At 39.7% G+C, this 22,007-nt stretch overlaps 4 protein-coding genes across 9 annotated transcripts; 3 read left to right on the top strand and 1 right to left on the bottom strand.

Annotated features, from left to right (window-relative positions):
* Window positions 1–339: 339 nt before the first annotated feature.
* Window positions 340–3,640, top strand: LOC135165443 (START domain-containing protein 10-like). The gene is made up of 6 exons (XM_064126736.1): window positions 340–495; window positions 690–837; window positions 1,149–1,301; window positions 1,437–1,561; window positions 1,636–1,758; window positions 1,852–3,640. The coding sequence occupies exons 1-6, from the start codon at window positions 340–342 to the stop codon at window positions 1,954–1,956; spliced, it is 810 nt and encodes a 269-aa protein (XP_063982806.1). The 3' UTR covers window positions 1,957–3,640.
* Window positions 3,641–4,102: 462 nt separating this feature from the next.
* LOC135165439 (uncharacterized) lies at window positions 4,103–11,212 on the top strand. 5 transcript variants are annotated; one of them, XM_064126725.1, is made up of 6 exons: window positions 4,108–4,928; window positions 5,238–5,471; window positions 5,621–5,759; window positions 8,393–8,545; window positions 10,353–10,703; window positions 10,836–11,212. In XM_064126725.1, the coding sequence occupies exons 1-6, from the start codon at window positions 4,618–4,620 to the stop codon at window positions 11,001–11,003; spliced, it is 1,356 nt and encodes a 451-aa protein (XP_063982795.1). In that variant the 5' UTR covers window positions 4,108–4,617; the 3' UTR covers window positions 11,004–11,212. The 5 variants fall into 5 exon arrangements, with proteins under 5 accessions (XP_063982797.1, XP_063982795.1, XP_063982798.1 ...); XM_064126729.1 differs by having other exon boundaries at window positions 4,113–4,816; XM_064126727.1 differs by lacking the exon at window positions 8,393–8,545 and having other exon boundaries at window positions 4,103–4,928.
* A 737-nt stretch (window positions 11,213–11,949) lies between these two features.
* On the top strand, window positions 11,950–13,926 carry LOC135165445 (acylphosphatase-2). Of its 2 annotated transcripts, none has more exons than XM_064126738.1 (3): window positions 11,950–12,299; window positions 12,360–12,486; window positions 13,257–13,926. In XM_064126738.1, exons 1-3 carry the CDS (start codon window positions 12,191–12,193, stop codon window positions 13,369–13,371), a joined length of 351 nt encoding a protein of 116 aa, XP_063982808.1. In that variant the 5' UTR covers window positions 11,950–12,190; the 3' UTR covers window positions 13,372–13,926. The 2 variants fall into 2 exon arrangements, with proteins under 2 accessions (XP_063982808.1, XP_063982809.1); XM_064126739.1 differs by having other exon boundaries at window positions 11,952–12,284.
* On the bottom strand, window positions 13,444–18,849 carry LOC135165434 (rab3 GTPase-activating protein non-catalytic subunit). Its single transcript, XM_064126717.1, has 3 exons — window positions 18,667–18,849; window positions 14,484–18,283; window positions 13,444–14,416 (listed from the first exon to the last, which is right to left on the bottom strand). The coding sequence occupies exons 1-3, from the start codon at window positions 18,749–18,751 to the stop codon at window positions 14,111–14,113; spliced, it is 4,191 nt and encodes a 1,396-aa protein (XP_063982787.1). The 5' UTR covers window positions 18,752–18,849; the 3' UTR covers window positions 13,444–14,110.
* Window positions 18,850–22,007: the final 3,158 nt, after the last annotated feature.

Here is a 22,007-nt window from a genome sequence, read left to right as displayed (position 1 = left end):
GACAGTATTGTGCACTATTTTCAACAATTCTTCACAATCCGTCAAGAAAAAACACAACTGAAATACTACGATAAAACAGGTCTCTTCAGACATCTGTCAAGCTTTTCAATTTATTCATTATTCAGCAATTAAGGAGATTGACATAAGTTCATCGAGTTTCTTTATTGTTCATAATCAAATGAATTAATTTATATCGAGAGTGACCAGTTCCTGTGTGAGACCAAGTGCTCCTGGTGGTATTGGAGATCTTGGTGAAGTGGAGAGGCATTTATCGAGGAGAGCAGGGGAAAAACAGATTGGAAGGGCTTTGGGGGTTTAGGGGATTGAATTACGAATGCAATGGACGTTGGGGTGGTGAAAATTGCCGAGGACAAGGACTTTGAGAAGCTGAAGAAGTTGTACGATGATAATAATGATTGGAAACTGGACTACAACAAGCCGGATCTGTCCGTCTGGACCAAGTCTGTGCCTGGGATCAGTTTTCGAATGGTCAAGGTAACGTTTTCAATTTTTCCACTATTTTTAAAAATTATTTTTCATTTATTTATCGGTTGCTCAACATGATAAAAAAAAATTCCGAGTTCATTGAGCGACGAGAAAAATGTCAATTTTTTGAGAAAATAAAACAGCAATTCTATTGGAGTTATTCTACTAGAAATAAAAAAAATCACGAATGATATTGGCTCCAGATAAGGACGAGGTTCAGTGATGTACAGCCGGAGACCCTTTATGACGTTCTTCATGACCCGGAGTACAGAAAAGTCTGGGACACACACATGATCGAATCGAAGGACATTGGATTCTTCAATCCTAATAATGACATTGGATACTATTCGAGTGAGTGTGGGGAGTTTGGCTTGAGGTAGTTGAGTGCAACGGGTTCACGATAATCAATAAAATCGGAATTAATTGACAATTGTTGATGTTCTTGAATGCCGCTGATATCTCTGTCCATAAAGTTTCTCGCAAGTCACACATTTCACTCGATTTGAATGCACTTGTCTTCATTATCATCTTGAGCTTGCAATTTCTAACAAATATTTTTTGTTCTGCTAGCGATTCAATTTGTAAAAAGTTCTCGTGCAACAGCCATTGAATTCCACTTGACAGTGATTAAAAATAATGACATTGTGATCTCATGTCCACAGTGTCCTGCACATCCCCCTTGAAAAATCGTGACTTCGTTCTCCAAAGATCCTGGCTGGACACCGGTAGGGAGCAGCTGATTATCAATCACTCGGTCTTTCATAAAGATTATCCCCCTAAAAAGGGATACGTGAGAGCTACATCCTACCTCACAGGTGCCTGGACGATTCCTCGTCCACTTTTTTAACTTTATTAATTTTTGGCAGCCATTTGGGCATCGCTATTTAATAATTTCAGTTAATTTAGAAACTGATCAAAAGACACAATTCATTACACCTGTCATTCCCCAGGATTCATCGTGAGACCGTCGAGAAATGGTGACGGGGCAGAGTTGGGGTACGTATCCCACACGGATCCCCACGGCAAACTCCCCGCCTGGTTGATCAATAGAGTCACACAGATCTTCGCTCCCAAGGTTACCAGAAACAATTTCCTAATTAATTCCATGTATCTATTTTACGACCGTTATCTTCATCTGTGAATCCGCAGATGGTGAAAAAATTGCACAAGGCCGCGGTGGCTTATCCCACGTGGAAAGAGAAGAACCATCCCAACTGCAGACCTTGGCACTACCCGGAACAGATAATGTCACCTCGAATGCGCCTCCAAGATGTAAGCGGCGATGGCCACTCCTAAGTAGACGCCTAACTACTAAGTACCAAATTACTTATGATTTGAATATGCTGACCCTTCATTTTCCCCCAGTGCATAAAGTCAATTGAAGAGAAAAACATGAAGAACAGCTACGTCGATGAATCGGACGTGAAAGACACGTTAGTCAAAGACATAATGATGATGGACTCTGACTAATCAAGGGCAACACCGAGGCTCCAGCAACATCAGTATTAGTTCAGTCTAAGCACACGGAAATGGTAACGATGCAGTTGAGCCGAAAATCAAAGAGCAATGGAAATTTTCATTTCTTAGGGTAAGTCTACATGTGATGCTAATCAAGTGCTCGTTCATTTTTGTTTTATGGTCGTTAATAACAATAAAGGCTGATACTGTGACAGAAACCAGGGATGGATAGATAGATAATTTATATTTCAAATTCAACGGTGGCTTGTTTGGCCACTCATTAGTGACTCTAGTGTTTTTTCCGGAGGTCATGGAATTTTTTAGTACTTCGGGGGGATTGCTTGTCTTTTCTCAACGATTTCTGCGTTTCTGAGGTGTATATTTGGCAAGTCTAAGTATTGAAGATGTCCAAGTGTTTTGGCTATTTTTTATTCAGTCTAATAAATTTATTATTTGAAATTTGCCGGCCTGAATCCAAGTCTCCATATCGAACCATTAAAAAATACTTCTAAAATTCTAAATGAAGTATATATAAATGTATAAATAGTAATAATATTAATAAAATATAAATGATAATATTATGTGTCTAGAAAAAAATCTTTCAACTTAAAAATTGACTTTCAAATGTATAAATCGTTTGTTCGGAATAGTAATGATTTTTTTGTAGTTATCTCTATGGCATTACAAAAGATACTTGGACATCTTCATTTGGATTAGTCAATACATTTTTATCTGAAGGGGGAAGAGAGAGTGGAGCCACATAATGAGGAAGAGATTTAATTTTTTTTGAATTGACAAGACTCTTGGCTCAAACGATGAATCCCTCCACTTCCACTTAACATTTTCATATTTTCCATTCCGCATTTTTTAGTCGACTAGACATGCCAAGAATTTGCATCGTAAATTAAAATTCATACGCTAATTGTATTTAGACGGTTTCATCTTATGCTGTTGATGTCAGTTACAATTAATCTCTTTTTCCTCCGCACAAGTTGCAGTATGTGATACATATCTAATAACAATTGCTGATCAATGAGTAAGAGGATTCCAGAATGTGAGGGTGGAAATTTCGTTACAAAGTATTTGTTATTTTAAAGGGAAAAAAAAATTCACCTTGTCCCACCCCTCTCTCTTTCTCGCTCTTGTCCAAATTAGTTGCCCAGACGATAAATTCAAAGTAAATTTATTCAGAGTTTTACCGTACAAATTTCTATTGAATTACCGAGCTTTTAATCACTCCTCAATAGTATCAAAATGCTATTAAAATAAAGGGCTGTGCATTGAACGAACTGATCGGATGCGTTGTTTTATAATGACTAATAAGCTTAATATAGATTAAAAATTCAAATAGCCAAGTGTGAGGACGTGGAACTCCACTCGTGACAGTGAGAGTAATCCATACCGACGATTCAATAAGATCCGTATGCTGTTTGTAATATAATACACGAAGTCGTTGAATAATTCTTAAAATAAAAGTCATATGCATAACGACACGTGATGGACACTGCAGCTCTTGAATTTTTATCCAGAGGATGAGGAATCAGCCGGTATTATTACTAATATTTATTGAAGTCATTTATGTCACGTTCTTGTATTGCACTTTGTATATAAACATTTATCTTAATCAATATATAACTTGTTAAATCATGAAAACGTTTCACAGTCAATCTCCCTAATTAATCCCAAATTTTTTTGCTGGATTTTTTTTTAAGCGAATGAAAAACCAACGGATTTTCAGCGATGATAACTATTTCTATTATTTTCCAATACTTTGTTTATTGAGGCTTTGCTACATTGGATTTCGAGGCTCCTGGGATAATTCTTTGTAAACATTTATATGATTGACTCCATTCCGTGACCGTAGTTGACGTGGGGGAGATTGTTTAGAGATAAAGAACACATGTGTTTCATTTTCATTGATTTTTCCAAGTTCCGATGGTGGAAGAGCCATATTTTGTTGTTGAATATCCGAATCATCAACTAGTGGGGACTTGACCATCGAGGGCATGAGTACGAGTCTTCTAAAATCATTTCATCGAACTCTCCATTCGCCTCAAAATTATTCTGTTTACGTCTAATTTCATCTACATCCACTGGAAAAAGGCTGTTTTGGAAATGGTTGGTTCCATGAAATTTCCAGCAGCCGTCCTTTCATCGGGAATTATGGAAGAGGTACGGCATTTGGATCGCATCCATCTCTCTGAACATTCTGGTGCATCCTAGATGATCTATGGAATCGGGAGTGGAGGACACAATAAAATCAAGACTCCCTAATGAAAACAACACTATCAACAAGAACGAACGATGAAAAATCTATAACGAAAAATCTTGATACGTCTCATAGGATTATATTAAAATAGCGGTGCGCAGGCGTCGGGAAGTAGTCTCATGCAAATTGTTTCACATACTGCATTATAAGTCTTACCTCAAAAGCTGATTGTAAACATATTTCTCCGAGCAGTATTCCCGGGAACACTGCCTCATTGAGTCTCCGTTGTTTCCATTCACGAAATTAATAACAAACTAATTAATTAATTAATTAATTGAAAAACCAACAGAAGAAGCCGAGAGCCGGTACCGAAAGCGGACGAATAAAATAAATCCAATAACTTCGAATAACAATTTAACTTAAGTATTACAATTAATTTATTTAAGTCGTGGTGTGGATTCGTAATGTTTAGCATAAGTAAAATGCTTCCGGTGTCGAATACCGATAAAGGATCTCCCGAAAAGGAAGATTTCCTCCGAAATATCGCGAAAGATCCTGTTGAAATGAACGGCAGGGTTGCCGTCCAAAACGATAAAAATTCGGAAAAACAGATTGAAGAGATCAATGAAAGAGTTGCCACCATTCTGCCTCAAAAATGGAAAGGCAAGTACACATTATCGGTATTCGACAATTTAATATCACTCGCTGTTGTTGGGCCCTTGGTTGTGGGGCATTGGTGCGGCATGTGGGGGCTCATGGACTTTTACAAATTACCGTGAGTAATGTTCACAGTGTTCGCTGCAAGAAGACAAATGTTCGCTGAAAATTTTCCTGCATTTCAAAAATTCTTTACGATCTATTTTTTTCCATTTAACATTGTCCATACATAAAAATGTCTGTATTGAAAAAAAAAACTAAGAAGTATATTGGACTGACCCAGTTTATTCATTTACATTAAAAAATACAGAAATGCATGTCTCATATGAGTTTAAATAAATTTTTCCATGGAATATGTCCCATTTTGAAAGGATTTCCGCCCCCTCTGTAATTTTTACCTGTTTATTATCATTGTTGTGCATGACAGGCTATCCGACTGGCTTAGTTTTGTCCTTGGCATGGGCCTCCACTGCACGTTCGCCTGTTTCCGGCGCATCCTCCACAGGACATTCGCAGAACACTGGAGACTGGCAAATCCCATTGGCAGAGGGGGTTACAGAGTTGCTAGATTAGTTTATACTTACCTATTCAGCATGTCTTGTGTTCTCCACTGGAGAGGAGGATGGGCCTTTTTTGATTATGTCGTGAATAATAATCTGTGGTAATTATGAATCTGCATGAGTGTGGGGAAGTAAAAAGAATAGAGTTTCGTGAAATGCTCAGTGTTCCTAATCAATCATGACAATTATATGATTATTAAACAATCATAATTTAGGCTGATTAATGGTAAACATGTATTTTTGTTTAAAGGGTTGATGCAGCCCTTACTCTCGTTCTATTAGCCATCCTAATAATCCTGAAATCCAGTAGAAATCTCCTGGCACCGCCGTTCATCATCGCAGTGGATATTCCGCCACTCGTTTTCAATTTCCCAACCAGATACCGAGCGGTGAGTGCTTTTGTCATTTAACAATTTCGCCACAAATTCCAGAGGATCAAAAAAATCGAGCGAATTTCGTAGAATATTCTACTACCTCTCTATTTACTTTTCCATTTCAATTTTCTTAATTCTGAAATTCTTGAGGTCCTGACCTCCGGCTAGATCAGTCAAAGAATCGACGCCCTTCGATTGAAATTCCTAGATCCGCACAAATATCTCAGCTCTCATCTAATGAGAACTTCCACACAAATTGACAGTACCAAAGTCGTATTTCTCAATTCCCCCCAGAGTAAAGCCGTCAGTGTCACTTCAATCCGAGCAATTACCTCGAAAAACCAAATGGCCCGAATACATATTACAATCAAGGTGAGAAGATTAGTGAAACTGTATCTTGATTGATCAACAAAAAGCGACGAAAATTAGTTTATTATCAAAACCATGTTTGTTACCACAACAAAAGCCAATGGAATTTACCGAGGCAGGACACGCCACTCAGAAAAATCATAGCTCAAGGTAGCGAATTGTCGATCACTCACCACCGTCTAGCTTCTTCATGCGTTAGGAAAATTATTTTTCGACCGAACGTCTTCACTTCTATCAAAAGATGTATCAAAAACAATTCCAGGAATTTTTTTCTCTTATTTTTTTTTGATTGAAAATGGGATAATTTTCACGGCTGTAATTTTCCAACTTTATAGTTCAATTGCTGGCAACTCTTATCAAATTGTCGATAAAAAAAAAGATCGAAATCGGCAGTGAAGTGTTAAGCGAGATAAATGAACTTATCCCCATCTAGAAAATTAGAGGAAGAAAAAATCAACTTCACAACAATTCTTCTTTGAAATAATAATAAACAACCGAGACCGAAGACTCACTGATTTGTCTGATTTGACTGCTTCAGTATCGAGATGAAGGAGTAAAATCGATTAGCTAATAATCTTGCACCTATTTGACAACAGAGCCTATTAATTCTATGATAAAAAATCCAAAGACACTGGAATCCTACATTTTCCTGCTCTGTTGTCCCTGGGAAACGGTCATATTTCTTCCTATCTCCACCTCATTAGAATACTCGTCACCCAGAAAATCATCACCATACGATAGAAAAAAAAGAGGGGGATTGCTCTCCTGTCATAGCGTCCAAGTACAGCGACATGCTGATCTCGGTGTGTTCGTAATTTGCCTCGGTATTGGTCCCCGAATGATTCGGTACGGGGTACGACGTTGATAAAAGATAGGCAGTTGGCCCGAAAGGGATTCAGTATTCTCTCGTTATTCATAGTGTTAAGCGCAATATAAAAAACCTCCCATGAACAATTCCATAAAATCGTCGAGTCAACATTAAACCGCTTCCAATGATCGGTAAGACCGGTCCGATTGTCTGCTTATCATAAAGTGATTCGAAACGCATTAAAGAGACATTTAAAAATCATTAAAAAGTCAATGGATAAAAACTATTAACTAAAATCATGATGTCGTCCCCACCGCGATCATCAGCTCGGGAATGGGAAGCTGACGTTCACTTCCAGATCTTCATGTAAATAAATAATACTGAATATGGATAACGAAGTGAACGAGACAGAAATGATGATTTGATGATGAGTTGCATTGAAACGAGAGAATTGGATCCCCAAGACTGGATGATGATTGAGCTGAGGAGTGGTGCCGGCATGACAGCATCAGCATTAGACAGGCCAGCATCATCGCGCATTCATTACACTATTCTGATTATTCTCGATGCTATATTCTCAGCATTTGTAGCAGCTCCAGCTGTTGTTGGATACTGGAGAGGCACATGGGGACTTAGTGATCTTTACATGTTTCCAAATGATCCGGTATTGAGTAATTTGACATCAATTGCCGTTGGTTACGGTGGTTTATTATTTTTCAATGTTGTGCAAGGACATTTTAATGATATTTTTCATCCGGACAAACACAGATTGTTTTATTACGTTGGGTCCAGAATTTACACTGCCGTTTTTGGATTTTGCTGTGTTAATGCGTGGCGCGGGGGGTGGCAAGCACTTGATATTTATACGGAACAAGCAAGCGGTACTGTTATGGCTACAACTCTTCTTGCACTTGCTGCACTAATTTTTATGAAAGCTGTGAGAAATATTTCAGCACCACCTTGTTCACTCAGTCTCGACTCACATCCGGGGTATTTCGAAGTGCCCACTATGTTTCGAGTTGACGTAAGTTGGGGGAATTTTTGCGAATGGGGTTTAGGGTTGAAAAAGGAGAAAGTATTTGAATTTTATCAATGAATAGTTTATTTTCTATACGAAGAAACCAAAATTGTTGTTCGTCAATAGCAAATGGTTAAAAATACTCAATCCTCTTATCAATTAAATCCATCAAACAAATCTGGCGCCTGATTACGATCCACCAAGTTTTAATAACCATTCCTCGATAGTCACGTAATCTCCAGGAAATAGAAGGTATCATAGATTATGAATGAAAACTAAATATTGAACAATAAAAAAACTGAGCAATTTCCCTCTCTTCCATTGATTTAAAAAAATACAAGAAATTGGAGCCGAGGGATTTTTTTTCATGAACTTTCGATTATTTTTTATTCTATTCTACTTTTTTAAAAACATGATTCATTGTAAAATACGATTTTTTAATTTAATTTTCAGAACTCTCGTGACTGTACATTATACATATTAGATTGTGCATTCAGTGTGGGAGTGGTTGGTACCCTAGTTGTCTTCGTGTGGAGAGGTATTTGGGTGCTTCTGGACAATCATCTTTTCCCGGACAATCGAGAATACTCGGCCATTGGGTCAATGGTAAATACTAATCCATAACAGAATACGTGTTTTCATAATCAGAATAAACCCTTCCGACTAGAAATGATCGATACACTATCATCGCGTTATCAAGGTTTGCGCAAGAAATAATTTCCGATTCTTATCAATGTATTAGACTATTGGGTTATTTTTATTCAATGTTTACAAAACATTACGAATCCCTTTTGTTTAATTTTTCTAAATTAATTTCATTCTTAAATCAAGAGAAACTTTCCTTGATATATCTTCGATCAATTGAGCTTGATCGATCAATCGTATCTCTCCAACAAATATTTGTCTTATTCACATTCTTATTTTTCGAAAGCATGGGAGGAGATAAATCGAGATTCATTCGACAAAGAAATCAATCCCCAATCAGTCGGGAGTACGTTAAATACGAAAAAAAATGAATGACTTCAGTTTAAATATTTCGCATGCTAAAGGTATAGTAAGCACAGAGCACGGATGACGTTGTGTTTCGATTATATAATTGAATATTCATCCAATTGTATGATTGTCGGTAGGCGCACGACTGACCCAGTATATCTCATTCTCGAATCAAGATAACTTGTGCAAAATCATTTATTTATCAGGCATGAGTGTGAAGAAAAAACATTGCCCCAATAACTCTTTCTATTAAAATCATTGTCATCTGCGTGAATTTTGAGTGCTATACCCTATCTACCCCGGAAACATCCACGCAGGAAGATCTATTGAATTTAATACAAATAATTTTACAGAAACAGAATCTTATGGAATTTTTTATATTCCTAAATTTTCTATAGAAACGTTTGCACATGAACTTTCCAACATGATATTCACTCCATTTTACTCTTTTCATAAATCAAAAATAATTAAAAAACTGAGTGGAGAAATTTTCTTCGAATATATTTTTGTTCCCAAAAACTTTATTATCAAACGTCTTTATTCATCTCATAATTTTGCAATAATCGCAACCCATCTAGTTGGTACGAACTTCACGTTCTTTTCTCTCCTCTCCACTGAAGGGATAATGCACTTGACATTGTAATTTATGGAACAAAAGAAGCATAAATTGAGGGTTGAATCTTGAATAAAGTAAATACACACAGAATGGCATGTGTGACACGTGACATAATGTTGCTATCGGAGGAGCGTACACATGCATTGAGGGAACGGAAGTGAACCCACGTGCTAGAAACGTCACACACTGAGTTATATTATTCTCATCCTCTGGAATGGCCGAAGGGTCTCGAGCTTTTTATTGTCGTTTTACTCCTCAACTCGGGCAATCGATTGCACCATCGATTTTTGGTGCATCGGTTCCTGCGGGTGGTGGGAGGGAATGGAGTGATTGATGAATGGAATTATTCTGATTCTTCGCTATGGGAGGAGAGAACACACTTGGTTTATTTCGGGTTGAGTGCATGAACGCTAACTCGATTAAATAATAGGTCGTTCAAGTGGATTAATCCACGGTTCCTCCTGATGAGGTGGATCTTGTAACTTGCCCTCAGACACGTTCAACCCATTGAACTTGATACGTTAAACTTGGCGAAAAGCCGTTTGTCCGATTTTCTTACGTCGGATGATTGAGATTCATGATAAAGTGGGACAATGGACGATAGCATATAGAATTCTGAAGACAATTCAATTGGAATTCAAATAAAAATTCTAGAAGTTCTTGAGTTCCATTCTATTCAGTCGAAAATGTCCGGTGGGAATTAATTAATGGAAAAAATTAGGAGAATATAATTTTTATATTTAACTTATTCATCTGAGAACTCTTAAAAACTGAAAAAAATTTCAAATCCCATTAATGTTACAGGTAATAGGCTACATTATAGTGGCAATTACCTTCTGTTTCCAACCGGTGATGCGCTACGTATGCAGTCGTCTGCAAGGATTGTCTCGTCTTCTCGCAGCGGACGCATTTCTCGTCCTCAGTTTCCTGGGAACGGTGAACGTCTGGCGAGGCATCTGGGGCCTCCTGGAGGTCTGGCTCTTTCCCGAAAATATGGAACTCTCTTGCTGGATCACCCACGCCGGGTGCTTCCTCTTCCTGGGGCTTCTGAACTGCAGCAACTCGATCCTCGTCCGAGGGGTGTACATCGATGCTGAAGAGGAGGAGGGAAAGTGCGTGGTCTTCCCCTGTCATTATCTGAGGCTCTTCTTCAAGGTATTCTGTCCCTAAAGTTCTGCCAAATAATTTCCTATAGTCTAGCTAGCTATTCTTTGATTCCAGAGGACTAGCCAATACTTTTTTTCCATTGAAATCCCATGAAAAAAAATGTATTCGTTTGCTCCCCAGATTGAACGCGAGAAGAAAGAAGCCAGACGTCGTACCCACTTGGTCCCATCCCGAGACTATCCCCCGAGTGAAAGTGGAGGCAAAGATGCTGAAAATGGTGCTCTCCTCAATTGTTCCCCATTGCCAACGATAATTCCAGCGAACCCTGAGTGCCTGGTGCTGAAATAAACGTCACCACGAGGCCACGAAAATCATGCCCAACGCGAAGTCATTGAGAGAACGCAACAGGGAATGAAATATGACACTCACCGAATTGAGAAATGACAATGAACTTCGCTTAACTCGCGTGAGAAAATATGGGCAATCTTGTAAATGATATTTATTTTCACTAGTACCAAGAAATAACAATAAACTTTATGTAAATATTTTTCAATAAATCGTGACCTTCATTCAATATGTGGGAGTAAAAAAAATGCGAGAAGCCACGTCTTCTCGAAAAACTACTAGACAAACGGAAATAAATTGCCTTGATCTGATGAGTAAAGTACGAAGTCGTTAGAGCCCTTGAGACCTTGGGCGAGATAATGGTATTGTTATCATTACGCAATTCTCTCGTATTGTACATTCTTCCCCGTATATCCGCAGGGGCGACATCCTGTCGACATTTCATTATTATTCACTCACTGCCGTTAATGATTGAACAAAGGAATGCTAAAAAGTTTGAGCCATTATTCACCGGGAAGTGGTGGATAAAACTCTGCCCTCGTGGCCTACATATTATTACGTCGACAATGGGGACACATGAAAAATATACGGAATAGTATTGGGTGGATATTTTCACTCATGAAAAGATTCAATAGAAGAGTCCAGTGCAGTTATTGAAACATTCTGTTCAACGTAATACTATTCTTTGACTCTACTGATCAATAGAATCAATGGGAATGATCTATAGATTTCGATTTGTCGGTGTAAATTTTTTTTTTGGAAATTTTTTTCCCGAAACTTTTGTAGAAAAATAGCGTGCAATGAACCCTCATTCCCAGAGCCCCGTCAACTCTCATCAATGATTATCTATCGATTGGCAATCAATCTTGACGGCCCATTGGCCCTCTGACCGCATCGTAAGAAATTCTATTTGGGGCGCTTCTCACTCTCCCACCTCTATCTGATCCTCCTCTCATTACTCTTGAGCTAAAAATCAGCTTGTGTGTTGCGATCAACGACAAAATCGACAATTCCCCCGCTAAACACAGTAATTCCCCAATAAATCTTGAGAAAGAGTATAAACACCCCCTGTGTCGGAGCCCTTGAACTCCGCTGATTCACGTAATTCCGCGAAAAAATCACTTGAAAAAATTGCGTCGGTAATTTTCGATCGCGATCTGTACCAAAAGGCAGTGCGAAAAAATAAATCGATGAGCGTCTCGACAGGTACCATGGCTAGTGACGATGATATGCAAGACGTTCCACTCACATCAGTTGAGTTTGAAGTATTTGGGAAAGTTCAGGGTAAGTCTCTAGGGGGTAAGTTTCTTATGAAAAAAGGGAATCATCATGAGTGAAAAAACGAAGACTAATTTGCAGGATGTTATTTTACAAAATACACGAGAGATCTGTGTCGATCGTTGGGGATCGGTGGATGGGTGAAGAATAGCAAAAATGGGACCATCATGGGAAAAATGCAAGGGCCCAAGCCGTATGTCGAGCAGATGTAAGTATATTTTTTTATTTTTTACCCATGGAAATTTTTTTTTTTCAAGTTCTGTATTTATTTAATAAATTCACTGAGATTCTACTGAAATGAATTTCACAATTTTTTTTCCTTTTCTTGATGAATTATCTAGAAAATCTCTCAATTGAATGATGAGTATGTCAATTAACTTATCAGCTCCCTGTAATGAGCCCTGTACTGTGTGGGTCTTAATGAAAGGGACTTTACGACGTCAACAAAATTTTTTAATAACGAATCCATAAAAAAATAAAATTGTTTTATAATAGCCGATCTATATCCATTAATTCCACGATTATCTTGAGTAACTTTCTTGGCAATTCATCAAGGTGGCAAGCTCATCATCTCGAGTATTTATTGCTTCATTAACAAAACATTGCGCAATGTCAAATTATTGAAGCATCCGACCACACCCCCGTTGTCCATCAATGTCAGAAAAACAGTCTACAAATAATTTCTAACGAATTCTCGCGAAACCGAGGCGATTGTCATCGACTGACTTTTTACAAAAGTTAATTAGAATCTGTCTGACCAGTCACGTGACAGTTGATCACAATGAACTAAAATAAACACAGTTGTTCTGATTAGCTGCTAATTATATAGAGGTGGCAATAGCTACCGCTATTTTGCATTTAATGAAAAATATTCAGTGGAAGATTATAGATCGAATGAATTTTTTTGCGCGTCGTCTCTGACATTTCCTGTGAGATTTTCGCACCTACGATTTTTTTTTGCATTCTTCTTATTTTTAGGGCACATTGGCTGACAACAGTGGGCAGTCCCGGATGCGAAATCCATCACACGGAATTTACGAATTGGGAGACCATTAGACGATCCTCCTACGGTACCTTCCAGATACGATTTTAATGGGAATCGCCAAGTGATTTACCAATAAGAGTTAAGATATCACGATCTGAACGAACGAATACAATGATTACCTTATTTTAGATTTTTATTTTCCTCTGTAATTATTCCGTATTTTTTGTTAATTTAAAGGTGGTTTATGTATATTAATCAAGATTATTTAGATACCTCACGACAGCTGCTATAGGGATAATATTTACGTGCATAGTATTGAAGGTGCGGTAATCTAGGTACTGAAAAACGAGGATTGTTTAAAAGTTTAATTCACTGTTGGTCGGGAATAACCAATGGTAATAAAAATATCTCACGGAAAAATTAATATTTACAAAAATATATATAAAATATTTTTAATTGGCCTAATTGATTGGAAAAAATATTTTTTTATTTGATTTTTTTCTTATTTTTCTAATTCATTGGTTCCGCCGAAGTATTTTCCTGTTAGCCCCCCCTCTCCTCTCTCCATATCTGCAGACATATATCTCATATGTATTTCTTATCTGTTATCTAACATTTGAAGAATAATTGGAAAAAATAAAAAACTTATTTTTGTTTTTTAAACAGTACTTTTCTTTAATAACACAAAAAATCTCAGGTGCGTCGATTTAATGGAGAGTGACGCAAGATAATTTCTCGCTTTCTCCTCCCTTTATTCCTGTCTCATCTCAAAAACGAAGACAAAACGAAGACAATAATAATATATTACAAGTGATGATCGATAACTTATATAATACAATAAATTTATTTATAACTGTGCATCGTATATGAACGTTGCGTCAAGCATCAGCTGCGCTAGGTGATAGTCCTTGTGGTTCTCAGGGAGGTATCGAGAGACCTTTCGTATTAATTCGACATCTGCGTCGTGAGAGCTCGTGGACATCACGACACATTGAATATTGAGCTGTTCTAGATATTGGGCGAGTGATGGACTTATCCTGGAGACTTGCTCCAAAAGCGACGGTGTCTGGGAGAGATAATTCATCATTCTTCTCCCTGCTACAGGTAGAAGACTTACTGCGAGCGATTCCGTGTTGTTTATCGCCATCGAGATCTAGTTCAGAGAAGAACAAAAATGAAAATAAAATTTTTTTACTTGGATTGTTGACGAAAATGCTCACCTCTTCCGCCTGTCCATCGAATCCATTAACATAAAGTTGATAGACCTGATGAATTCTCAACCGGTCCTTATCGATTTTCCACAAAGCCGCCATCGTTTGGCACTTGCTCATCCACAGAACGTTCTCGCTATCACAAGCCTCCCCACCATCCCCCGTAGTCTTCTGATGAATGGATTCAATAGAAGCCGTAATGACCCTGCACAGGAACTCCATCCTCATATTGTCCCTCTTATCATCCCTGTACCAAGCCAGTACCGTCTTATCTGTGATGTCCTGAAAGAAGTATTGATTGCTAGCCGAATCAAACAGATTGACCATGAGCCTGATTGTCTTGAGATTGAAATGAGCGATCATATGGAGCACATTAGCCAGCTGAAAATGCAGCATGATGAGGTCAAACCAGGCTGGCGTCTGTGTCACCGCCAGGACCGCGAATGGCTGTGGGGCTGATGTCGTATGTCCCTCCCACAACTCCTCAAACTTCAACACAACGTCGTTGTCCTCATCAACAACTTCAGAATCCAGGAAAATATCAAGGAATGTTACGCAATGCTGCAGAAAGCCGGCTAATTCAGTATCAGATAATCCGATCTCCTGCATGCACAATCGTTCTTTGGGTAGTTTTCCCAGTTTGTTCATCAACTTCGAAGTCGTCTCCATGCGTTTCTTGATGTGAATGTTCCAAAGAAGGCAGCACACCCCGTGCCTCATGCACTTGGACGGGATTCTCCGTAGAACATTCAGAGCAGCCTCCAGGGACTCCAGCTTGGTGACGTCCTTGCTCCAGTGGACGACAAATTCCCAGGACAAATTCGCCAATAAAATGCTGTTGGTCAGACTGTAGGGAAAGTGCTGCCGCAAGAGAGAGATTTTCTCCGAGATTTCCCTAGTGAGCGGATCGACATTTCGCTCCAGAACGATGTCTTTATCTTCTTTGATAAGAATATCATCGTCACTGTCACGGGGAACATGCGACTTCTCCGCCCCGTGATCTTCGACGGTATTTGAAGCCTCAGAACATTCAACATGATGACCAATGAGGCTCTCAGGATCTACGCCAGACGACGACAGCCACTTGGCCACAATCTCCGAGATGGATCCCTTCCCCTTTGAGATGATATAACCCATGGAAATGTCAACCCTCTCGTACGGCAGAGAGTAGAACTGCTTGCTGTTATTCGAGACAGGTTGATTGATGATGGCATTAAGAAGGGAGACATCCTCAAGATTTCCGATGAGCAAAGTGAATTGGCAGGTGTCATTGGTGATGTTCTCCCACTCCTGACCCTTCTCGCTGTCACAACTTTCGCCGGCCTCACCATCTTTATTATAAATCCAGTCCCGTCGCTTCTGCTGGCTGATCTCAACAGTCCTGCAAGCCAGCGCTGCTGTTAACGCCTGAAAAGGTCTGGGCGATGCCATCAGAATGCTCCTGATGTCGCCCCACCAGGACGAAATGCCCTCGCGATCCTCATCCCCACGTTCTTCCTCGATGTTATCAAGGGCACAAATGGCGTGCAACAGTTGCGTGAATCTACTGAGCTCAATCTCTAGAGGTGCGCCTGGGAGCTTCTTCAGCCAGTAGATCAACGCCAATTCAATCATAGACTTGGACCGAATGTTGGAGGCCTGCGCCGCCTCCTCCCATTCAGCTGTCGATTCACTGGAGTACATCCAGCCTTGATAAATCAGCGAGCCAATCTGATACTTCTTGTCTGCGCTCAAGTCCGGTGTCAGCCCAATACTGTCTTGCTGCGCCCCAAAGTCAAAGGACGATATGAAGTTCAGGAACAGTTCACCATCGTCCTTGAAGGTGACCCGATTCTGATTCTTCACAGGCTCGAACTCGTAGAGGTGCTGGGATAACTTAAGAATCCTGTCGACCTCGTGTTCAGACGTCAGCAGAACTTGTGACAGATACTTTGCATCCGGGATGCAGCTAGATGCGACTGTGTTGTACTCCGGTGGACGATCGAACAAAGGCCTCACGTATTTGTAAAACTCAATCGCCTTCTGCAGCTGAACAGTGATCCGGTAGAGGGTCTTCCCCGCGGGCTCCAGCTCGTCATCTTCATATTGAATGAGTGCGTTGACGAAGGAGTGACAAGCTGCCAACAGGGCATCCGGACTGATGTGTCTATTTCCCATGAGCATTTCTACGATCTGTAGTCTAACTTCATTGGTCTTCAACTCTGAGCAGACACTCGTAATCTGGCTAATCAGCTTGTCCTCGTCGAACTCCACCTCCCTCATGAACGTCTTGAGCTTTTTGAAGAGATGAATATCCCGTGCGCGTTTTCCGTTTTTACTGCTGAGGGCATAATGGAACGGAACGGACACATCCTTCAGCCCACCCGCCGGATCTACGAACACACAAGCATATTGTGGCTTGTTCGTGACGACGGGCGTATCGCTCAACCCCATCAAGCCGTAATTGATGTAGATCAGTCTGCCATTTTTGCTCGCTGTGAAGGTCGTAATCTTCCCCCCCTGCTGAATGCCCCAGACATCAATGACGCCCTTCTTGGGCGCGTAAATTACGAGGAAAAGGGCGGTCTTCAAAGCACTCCGAGTTGATTTCCGGTGAGAACCTTTGATCCCCTTCTCGTTCAAACGATTTGTCGACAAGTGCTTGTCTTCACTCACCTCTATCCACCCGCACTGCGCGTCCCTGTACCCCTTCCACATCCTCAAGGCCACGCCCTTCTTATTATTTAAAAGTACAACCCGTCCCATAGCATCGGAAACCACCGAAAGCACCCTATTCGGGCTGGTGATGAAGTTGTCACCCTCCCTCATAACATCGCTCAGGGCAAACCTGCAGGTCATGACCTCCGGCGCATCCCCAGCCGGACCTTTCTTCTCCTGAGCGTTCGGACTCGCGCTGCTATTGTTCCCCTTCAAGTTAGTTCTCAACCAAGGCACGGCTGTACCGATTTTCCCAATGGCATTGGCTAAGGAACTAGCCATCGCCATCGCCACGTCCGACAGAACGGGGGCCGCACCCCCCTCGAGAGCGTAATGAAAAGCGAGGTAAGGACGTTTGCCAGTGGCTATTGTCAGATTATGTTGAGGAGCACTAGATCGGTAGGAGGCGCCGTAGCCACCACAAATGGAGGCGGTCATCAGGTGATCGAAGGTATTCACCGAGGTTATACCCACGAACTCGCAGTCATTGATCACGTCTTGCTCTTTGAAGCCGAATTTACGGAAGGTGAGGGTGGAAGGGGAGGTGGAGAGCTTCTCTCCGAATTTGTCGAGGTAACTCGCTTGAATCTGGGCTAAGTGGTTCCTTCGAGCCCGCAGAGTAGAAAATAAGGGGAATCCCGGGAGGATGCAGATTGCGGTGGTGTATAGCACGTGAATTTCTTCGGTGAGAGTGGTGTCGCCGGTGTGGCCGTTCAGGGCAGTTAGAGATTGACATTTTAACGATATGAGATTCTCGTTCTGAAGCTGTTCTTCTAGCAGCAGAGCACCAAATTCTGTGTAGAAGCGGATGAAACCGGTGCTGAAACCCACTGCTATGCAGGTCCAGTCCACTCCCCCGGGGATGTTGGACTTGCCGAGGAGCGCTAGGGGCAGGCAGAGGACTGAGGTGATGTACTCGGTGGGGTCTGGGGTCAGGGCACCACTCCAGGTGATGTTGAATTTATTTTTCACGTCACCGGACTCCTGAAGGTCCCATTTTGAGGTGAGGATCACTGCTTGGCGGTGAAGGGCTAGGACCAAGACGTCTCCTGTTGATGAGAGGGAGACCAGGCTGTCCTGCAGGGGGAGCTCGTCCTTCGGGACGTGGTCCACTGGTAAGCGAAGCCGTAAATTGAGTATTAGAATTTATGCTTAGAGGACACAAATATTTTTTATTAAGATGATGAATGAAAAAAGGGTACTATTTCATGTTACATTTAGAAGCAGAGACTTTTTGCTTTTTGAAACTATTCTTTGTGAGAAGTCTCCTTGTGATTTGATTCTCTTTTTAAAGAATCTTGACCACAATTCTTTAAATTTTCTGTCCTGACTTTTTTAATGAGAAGCTTAAAAAAATAACAATTAATTGTTAATGACTATGAATCATTTCGGTGGCTTATTTGGCTGTGATAAAACGGGGGAACAAACAGATTGTACTGTCTGATTGTGTGACATGAAATATTTCAAAGAAAGATAAACAAAATTCAATTCTCACATTTAGTGCTGGCATCCTCCAGTAATTTAGCCTTGACTCCTTCTGGATCAATTAAATATGCGATCCTGTTCATTTGACAAGACATCGCTCATTGTTAAAATATTTCCAATCAACTTGATCACTGTCAAGGAAACTAGGTTAGAGTTTGTGTTTTTGTTCTTTTGACTGATAATAAAACATGGACGTCAGCGACAGGTTTGTCAGCTGAGTCAAGCCGTGTGCGCAGCGCGCGAAATATGGGGGCATTTTCAAAGAGGAGCCAATGGGAACTGGACTTCAGACACGTTTGAAAATTTGAATGTAAGGACAAACAGGAAAGAACATAACAAAATACTTCAACAATAGGAACAACGTGATCTATGTGTGTATGCATGGATAATTAATTTAATTAATTAATTTTCTTTCAGAATTTAATTGAGATTGGTCATTATCATGGGAGGTCATTTGGATATTGTTCTTAATTTTGTTATGTAAATAAAAAAACGTCTCTCACTAATAACAAAACGATCCTGATGAACACAAAAATTTGGAAATATAATTTTTAAACGATTTTAAAATTTCCATTAGAAAACGAAAATTAGAAAAAAATTCTAAAATTAAATAAATAGATTTTGACAGTGAGTGTTAAAATATAATGCGACGAGTTCATAACACCAATACTATCGCCGAAAGGTGAATCCCCGAGGGACTAAAAAATATTCATCAAACCCTTGAAGACCCCTCAAGCAATTTCTCTGTCTCTCTCTCTCCTATTACTCTTTTACAACCCGTTTTATGACAGGAATTCTTTCTTTTTATTTCGCCTGAAAGTTTTGTGTTGGCGAATGACTAATGTCATATCCCTCAGCCGTATTTCGGTGGTTTTTTTACGGGCCCCAAAGAACTCGAGGCGGGAGAAGTCTTTTAACATTTCTACGCGATTATGGTTTCGCGGTCTTCCAAAATTGTTATTGTTCTCACTCTATTCTATTCACTCACATCGCTGTCCATTAAAAAAATTCATTCAGATTTGATATTGATGGCAGGCATAACATATGACAATGGGTATTGCGGTGGTCATTTCACATTTTGTCAGGAGATTCCCCGAACATTGTGATAGGAATAAAGGATTATAAAACGTTCGTCGAGTGATTTATCACGTGCATTAAACTCACCGAAAATCCGGTAAACATCTTGTTGGCATTCATCCAGTGCTTTCTGAATATCTTGCACGACTCATTGAGATCAACTTGTACATGTCTTCCCACACCGCAAGAACATGTTGAGAAAATCGTATTGAATTTTTCTATCTGATTGCGCACGGAATTTCTATGGGATTTTCGCAGGTAATCGTCCGATTTTTCTCATGCAAATCACCTACAAATGAACGATATAAAATTTGCAATATTCAAACTGCGTAAATTTCCGCAAAAACCTAAAAAATTTGGTGATCGTGAAACTTCCAAAATGACCCAACTTTTACGGTGACTTCAACTGCAATTTTTTCGTTTCGATCGTTCCATGAAATTTCTCAATCTTTGGACAAATTTACAAATGAATAATTTGTCCTCGGCTAGTGATAAAATGGTTATAATTTTATCTCACAATAACACCCAAGACGAAAACATTAATCTCAAATTATATTTTAGGCTTCTGGTTGTAGTTCCGCAGTACTCAGCGAGATATCAAAATTAACTCTCCCACCCCCTGTCCCACCGGGGTATTTCTATTTTCAAAAATCATGTATCACAATTTTAATTGTACCACAACATAGAAATAGCAAAAGACAAGAAATCACGTTGTGTAAAAAAACTACTCGTTAATCCCTTCACTTGAGCGCTCAAGTCAGAGTCATGAATTTATTATACCTACAGTTGTAGAATATGTGCAAGGATAACACCGACTGGCGCCATGGGTCTTGCCGACACCATTCCAGGAAAAATAAATAAGCGACAATGGATGTAATTATGAAAAATGATGTTATAAAACACTTTGACTGTTTCATTAATAAATAAGAGTTAATAGAGAATTGATAGTTCAAGCCGCGAGTCACGAGGGACATTTACACTGCTCCGCAAGATGTTGGGCAAGATCGTATATTTTTATTGCTGTTGTCGTTGTTGTTTTTGCACTGGGATTTGCGGGGGCAATCGGAGTCAATGACCATAAAAATAGTTATGCCACATTCTATTGGGAGATGACATCTATCGGGGATGAGGCCCCTTGTTTGGGCCAGGGAAGGGACTCAGGTAGATTCAGTTACTTGGCAGATAGCAGCATTAGACGAACATTAGCTGGAGACCTCCTAGGGTTCATTTTCAAGGGACGCCGACTTCTATTATTCCGCTGTCAATGGGGAAATTTTCCGGATTTTCTATTCATCATTGGAAAACGAAGCGATTCGTAGAGAAAAAAATCCTAGAAAAATTACCAGGTTAACATGATATAATGACAGACATGTCTGAGATGCAAAAAATTCGCACTATATTTTCTCCTGGCCACCACTTAGCGCTTTTTCTCCGCCAGAATCCGAATTTTTTATAGAAATTTCTTGCGAGAGATCGAAGCGAATTCGTTAATTTCGAGAAATAAGACCATTTTATCTAAATGGGCTGTTATTCCATTATTTTTATAGCCCCTCAATTTTTCAAAGCTATATTTAGATGAAAATATTGGTTTATCTGGGGATAATGGTCAGTCAATGAACATTTGCGTATTTATAAATCTCCAGCGCAATGTTTTCATGCAGTGAAAAATTTCACATTATCACATTTTCCTACCGTAAATAGCCAGTCGGTGAAAATTTAATGTATCATATAAATAAATTATTACGGGACTCGTAATCTAAATGGATAGACTTCTATCAGATTGGGCACTTACCTTGTTCGTTTCACCTCATTAATTATTTAATGAAAATAAAATTGGGTGTACCAGAATGTTAATGCAAGCTCGTTTTTAATAAAAAAGATGATCGGATATGATAGCCTCATACTATCGAAGGGAAAACAAAACTAAATGTCTCTCAAAAACTTGAAATTAACAAGGAAGTGATCAGTTGTGCCCCACAGGTTGAAAAAACCATCACATAAAGTTCCCCCTCCCCAATTAAATTCAGTAATTAAAATTGTATTTGAATTTATTGATGTGACTTGAAAAATTTAATTTGACGAAGTGGTTGATTTTTTTTAACGCTTACGAGTGACGCCATTGGTCATCGGATAACAATCAGTTGGGTAACCCGATAGAAATATGAGTAATGAGGTCGAGTTGATTGTCCCTAATGGCACGATATAGACACAACATTAAAAAATGATCCGTTAAGAAGATGGACAGTGTCCAAGATGATTCAATAGTCCCCCGAG

This window comes from Diachasmimorpha longicaudata, chromosome 8 (genome assembly GCF_034640455.1).
Source record: "Diachasmimorpha longicaudata isolate KC_UGA_2023 chromosome 8, iyDiaLong2, whole genome shotgun sequence".
Taxonomy (NCBI): Eukaryota; Metazoa; Arthropoda; class Insecta; order Hymenoptera; family Braconidae; genus Diachasmimorpha; species Diachasmimorpha longicaudata.
This window is presented reverse-complemented; position numbering and strand designations above follow the sequence as displayed.

Coding starts and splice junctions, on each gene's coding strand:
- LOC135165443 (XM_064126736.1), top strand. CDS start 340: ATGGACGTTGGGGTGGTGAAAATTGCCGAGGACAAGGACTTTGAGAAG. Junction 496..689: donor TCAGTTTTCGAATGGTCAAG/GTAACGTTTTCA, acceptor TATTGGCTCCAG/ATAAGGACGAGGTTCAGTGA. Junction 1,562..1,635: donor CACAGATCTTCGCTCCCAAG/GTTACCAGAAAC, acceptor GTGAATCCGCAG/ATGGTGAAAAAATTGCACAA.
- LOC135165439 (XM_064126725.1), top strand. CDS start 4,618: ATGTTTAGCATAAGTAAAATGCTTCCGGTGTCGAATACCGATAAAGGA. Junction 5,472..5,620: donor GTCGTGAATAATAATCTGTG/GTAATTATGAAT, acceptor TTTTGTTTAAAG/GGTTGATGCAGCCCTTACTC. Junction 5,760..8,392: donor TCCCAACCAGATACCGAGCG/GTGAGTGCTTTT, acceptor TTTAATTTTCAG/AACTCTCGTGACTGTACATT.
- LOC135165445 (XM_064126738.1), top strand. CDS start 12,191: ATGAGCGTCTCGACAGGTACCATGGCTAGTGACGATGATATGCAAGAC. Junction 12,300..12,359: donor TCAGGGTAAGTCTCTAGGGG/GTAAGTTTCTTA, acceptor ACTAATTTGCAG/GATGTTATTTTACAAAATAC. Junction 12,487..13,256: donor AAGCCGTATGTCGAGCAGAT/GTAAGTATATTT, acceptor TCTTATTTTTAG/GGCACATTGGCTGACAACAG.
- LOC135165434 (XM_064126717.1), bottom strand. CDS start 18,751: ATGTCTTGTCAAATGAACAGGATCGCATATTTAATTGATCCAGAAGGA. Junction 18,284..18,666: donor GGAGGATGCCAGCACTAAAT/GTGAGAATTGAA, acceptor TTCGCTTACCAG/TGGACCACGTCCCGAAGGAC. Junction 14,417..14,483: donor TCGATGGACAGGCGGAAGAG/GTGAGCATTTTC, acceptor TCTCTGAACTAG/ATCTCGATGGCGATAAACAA.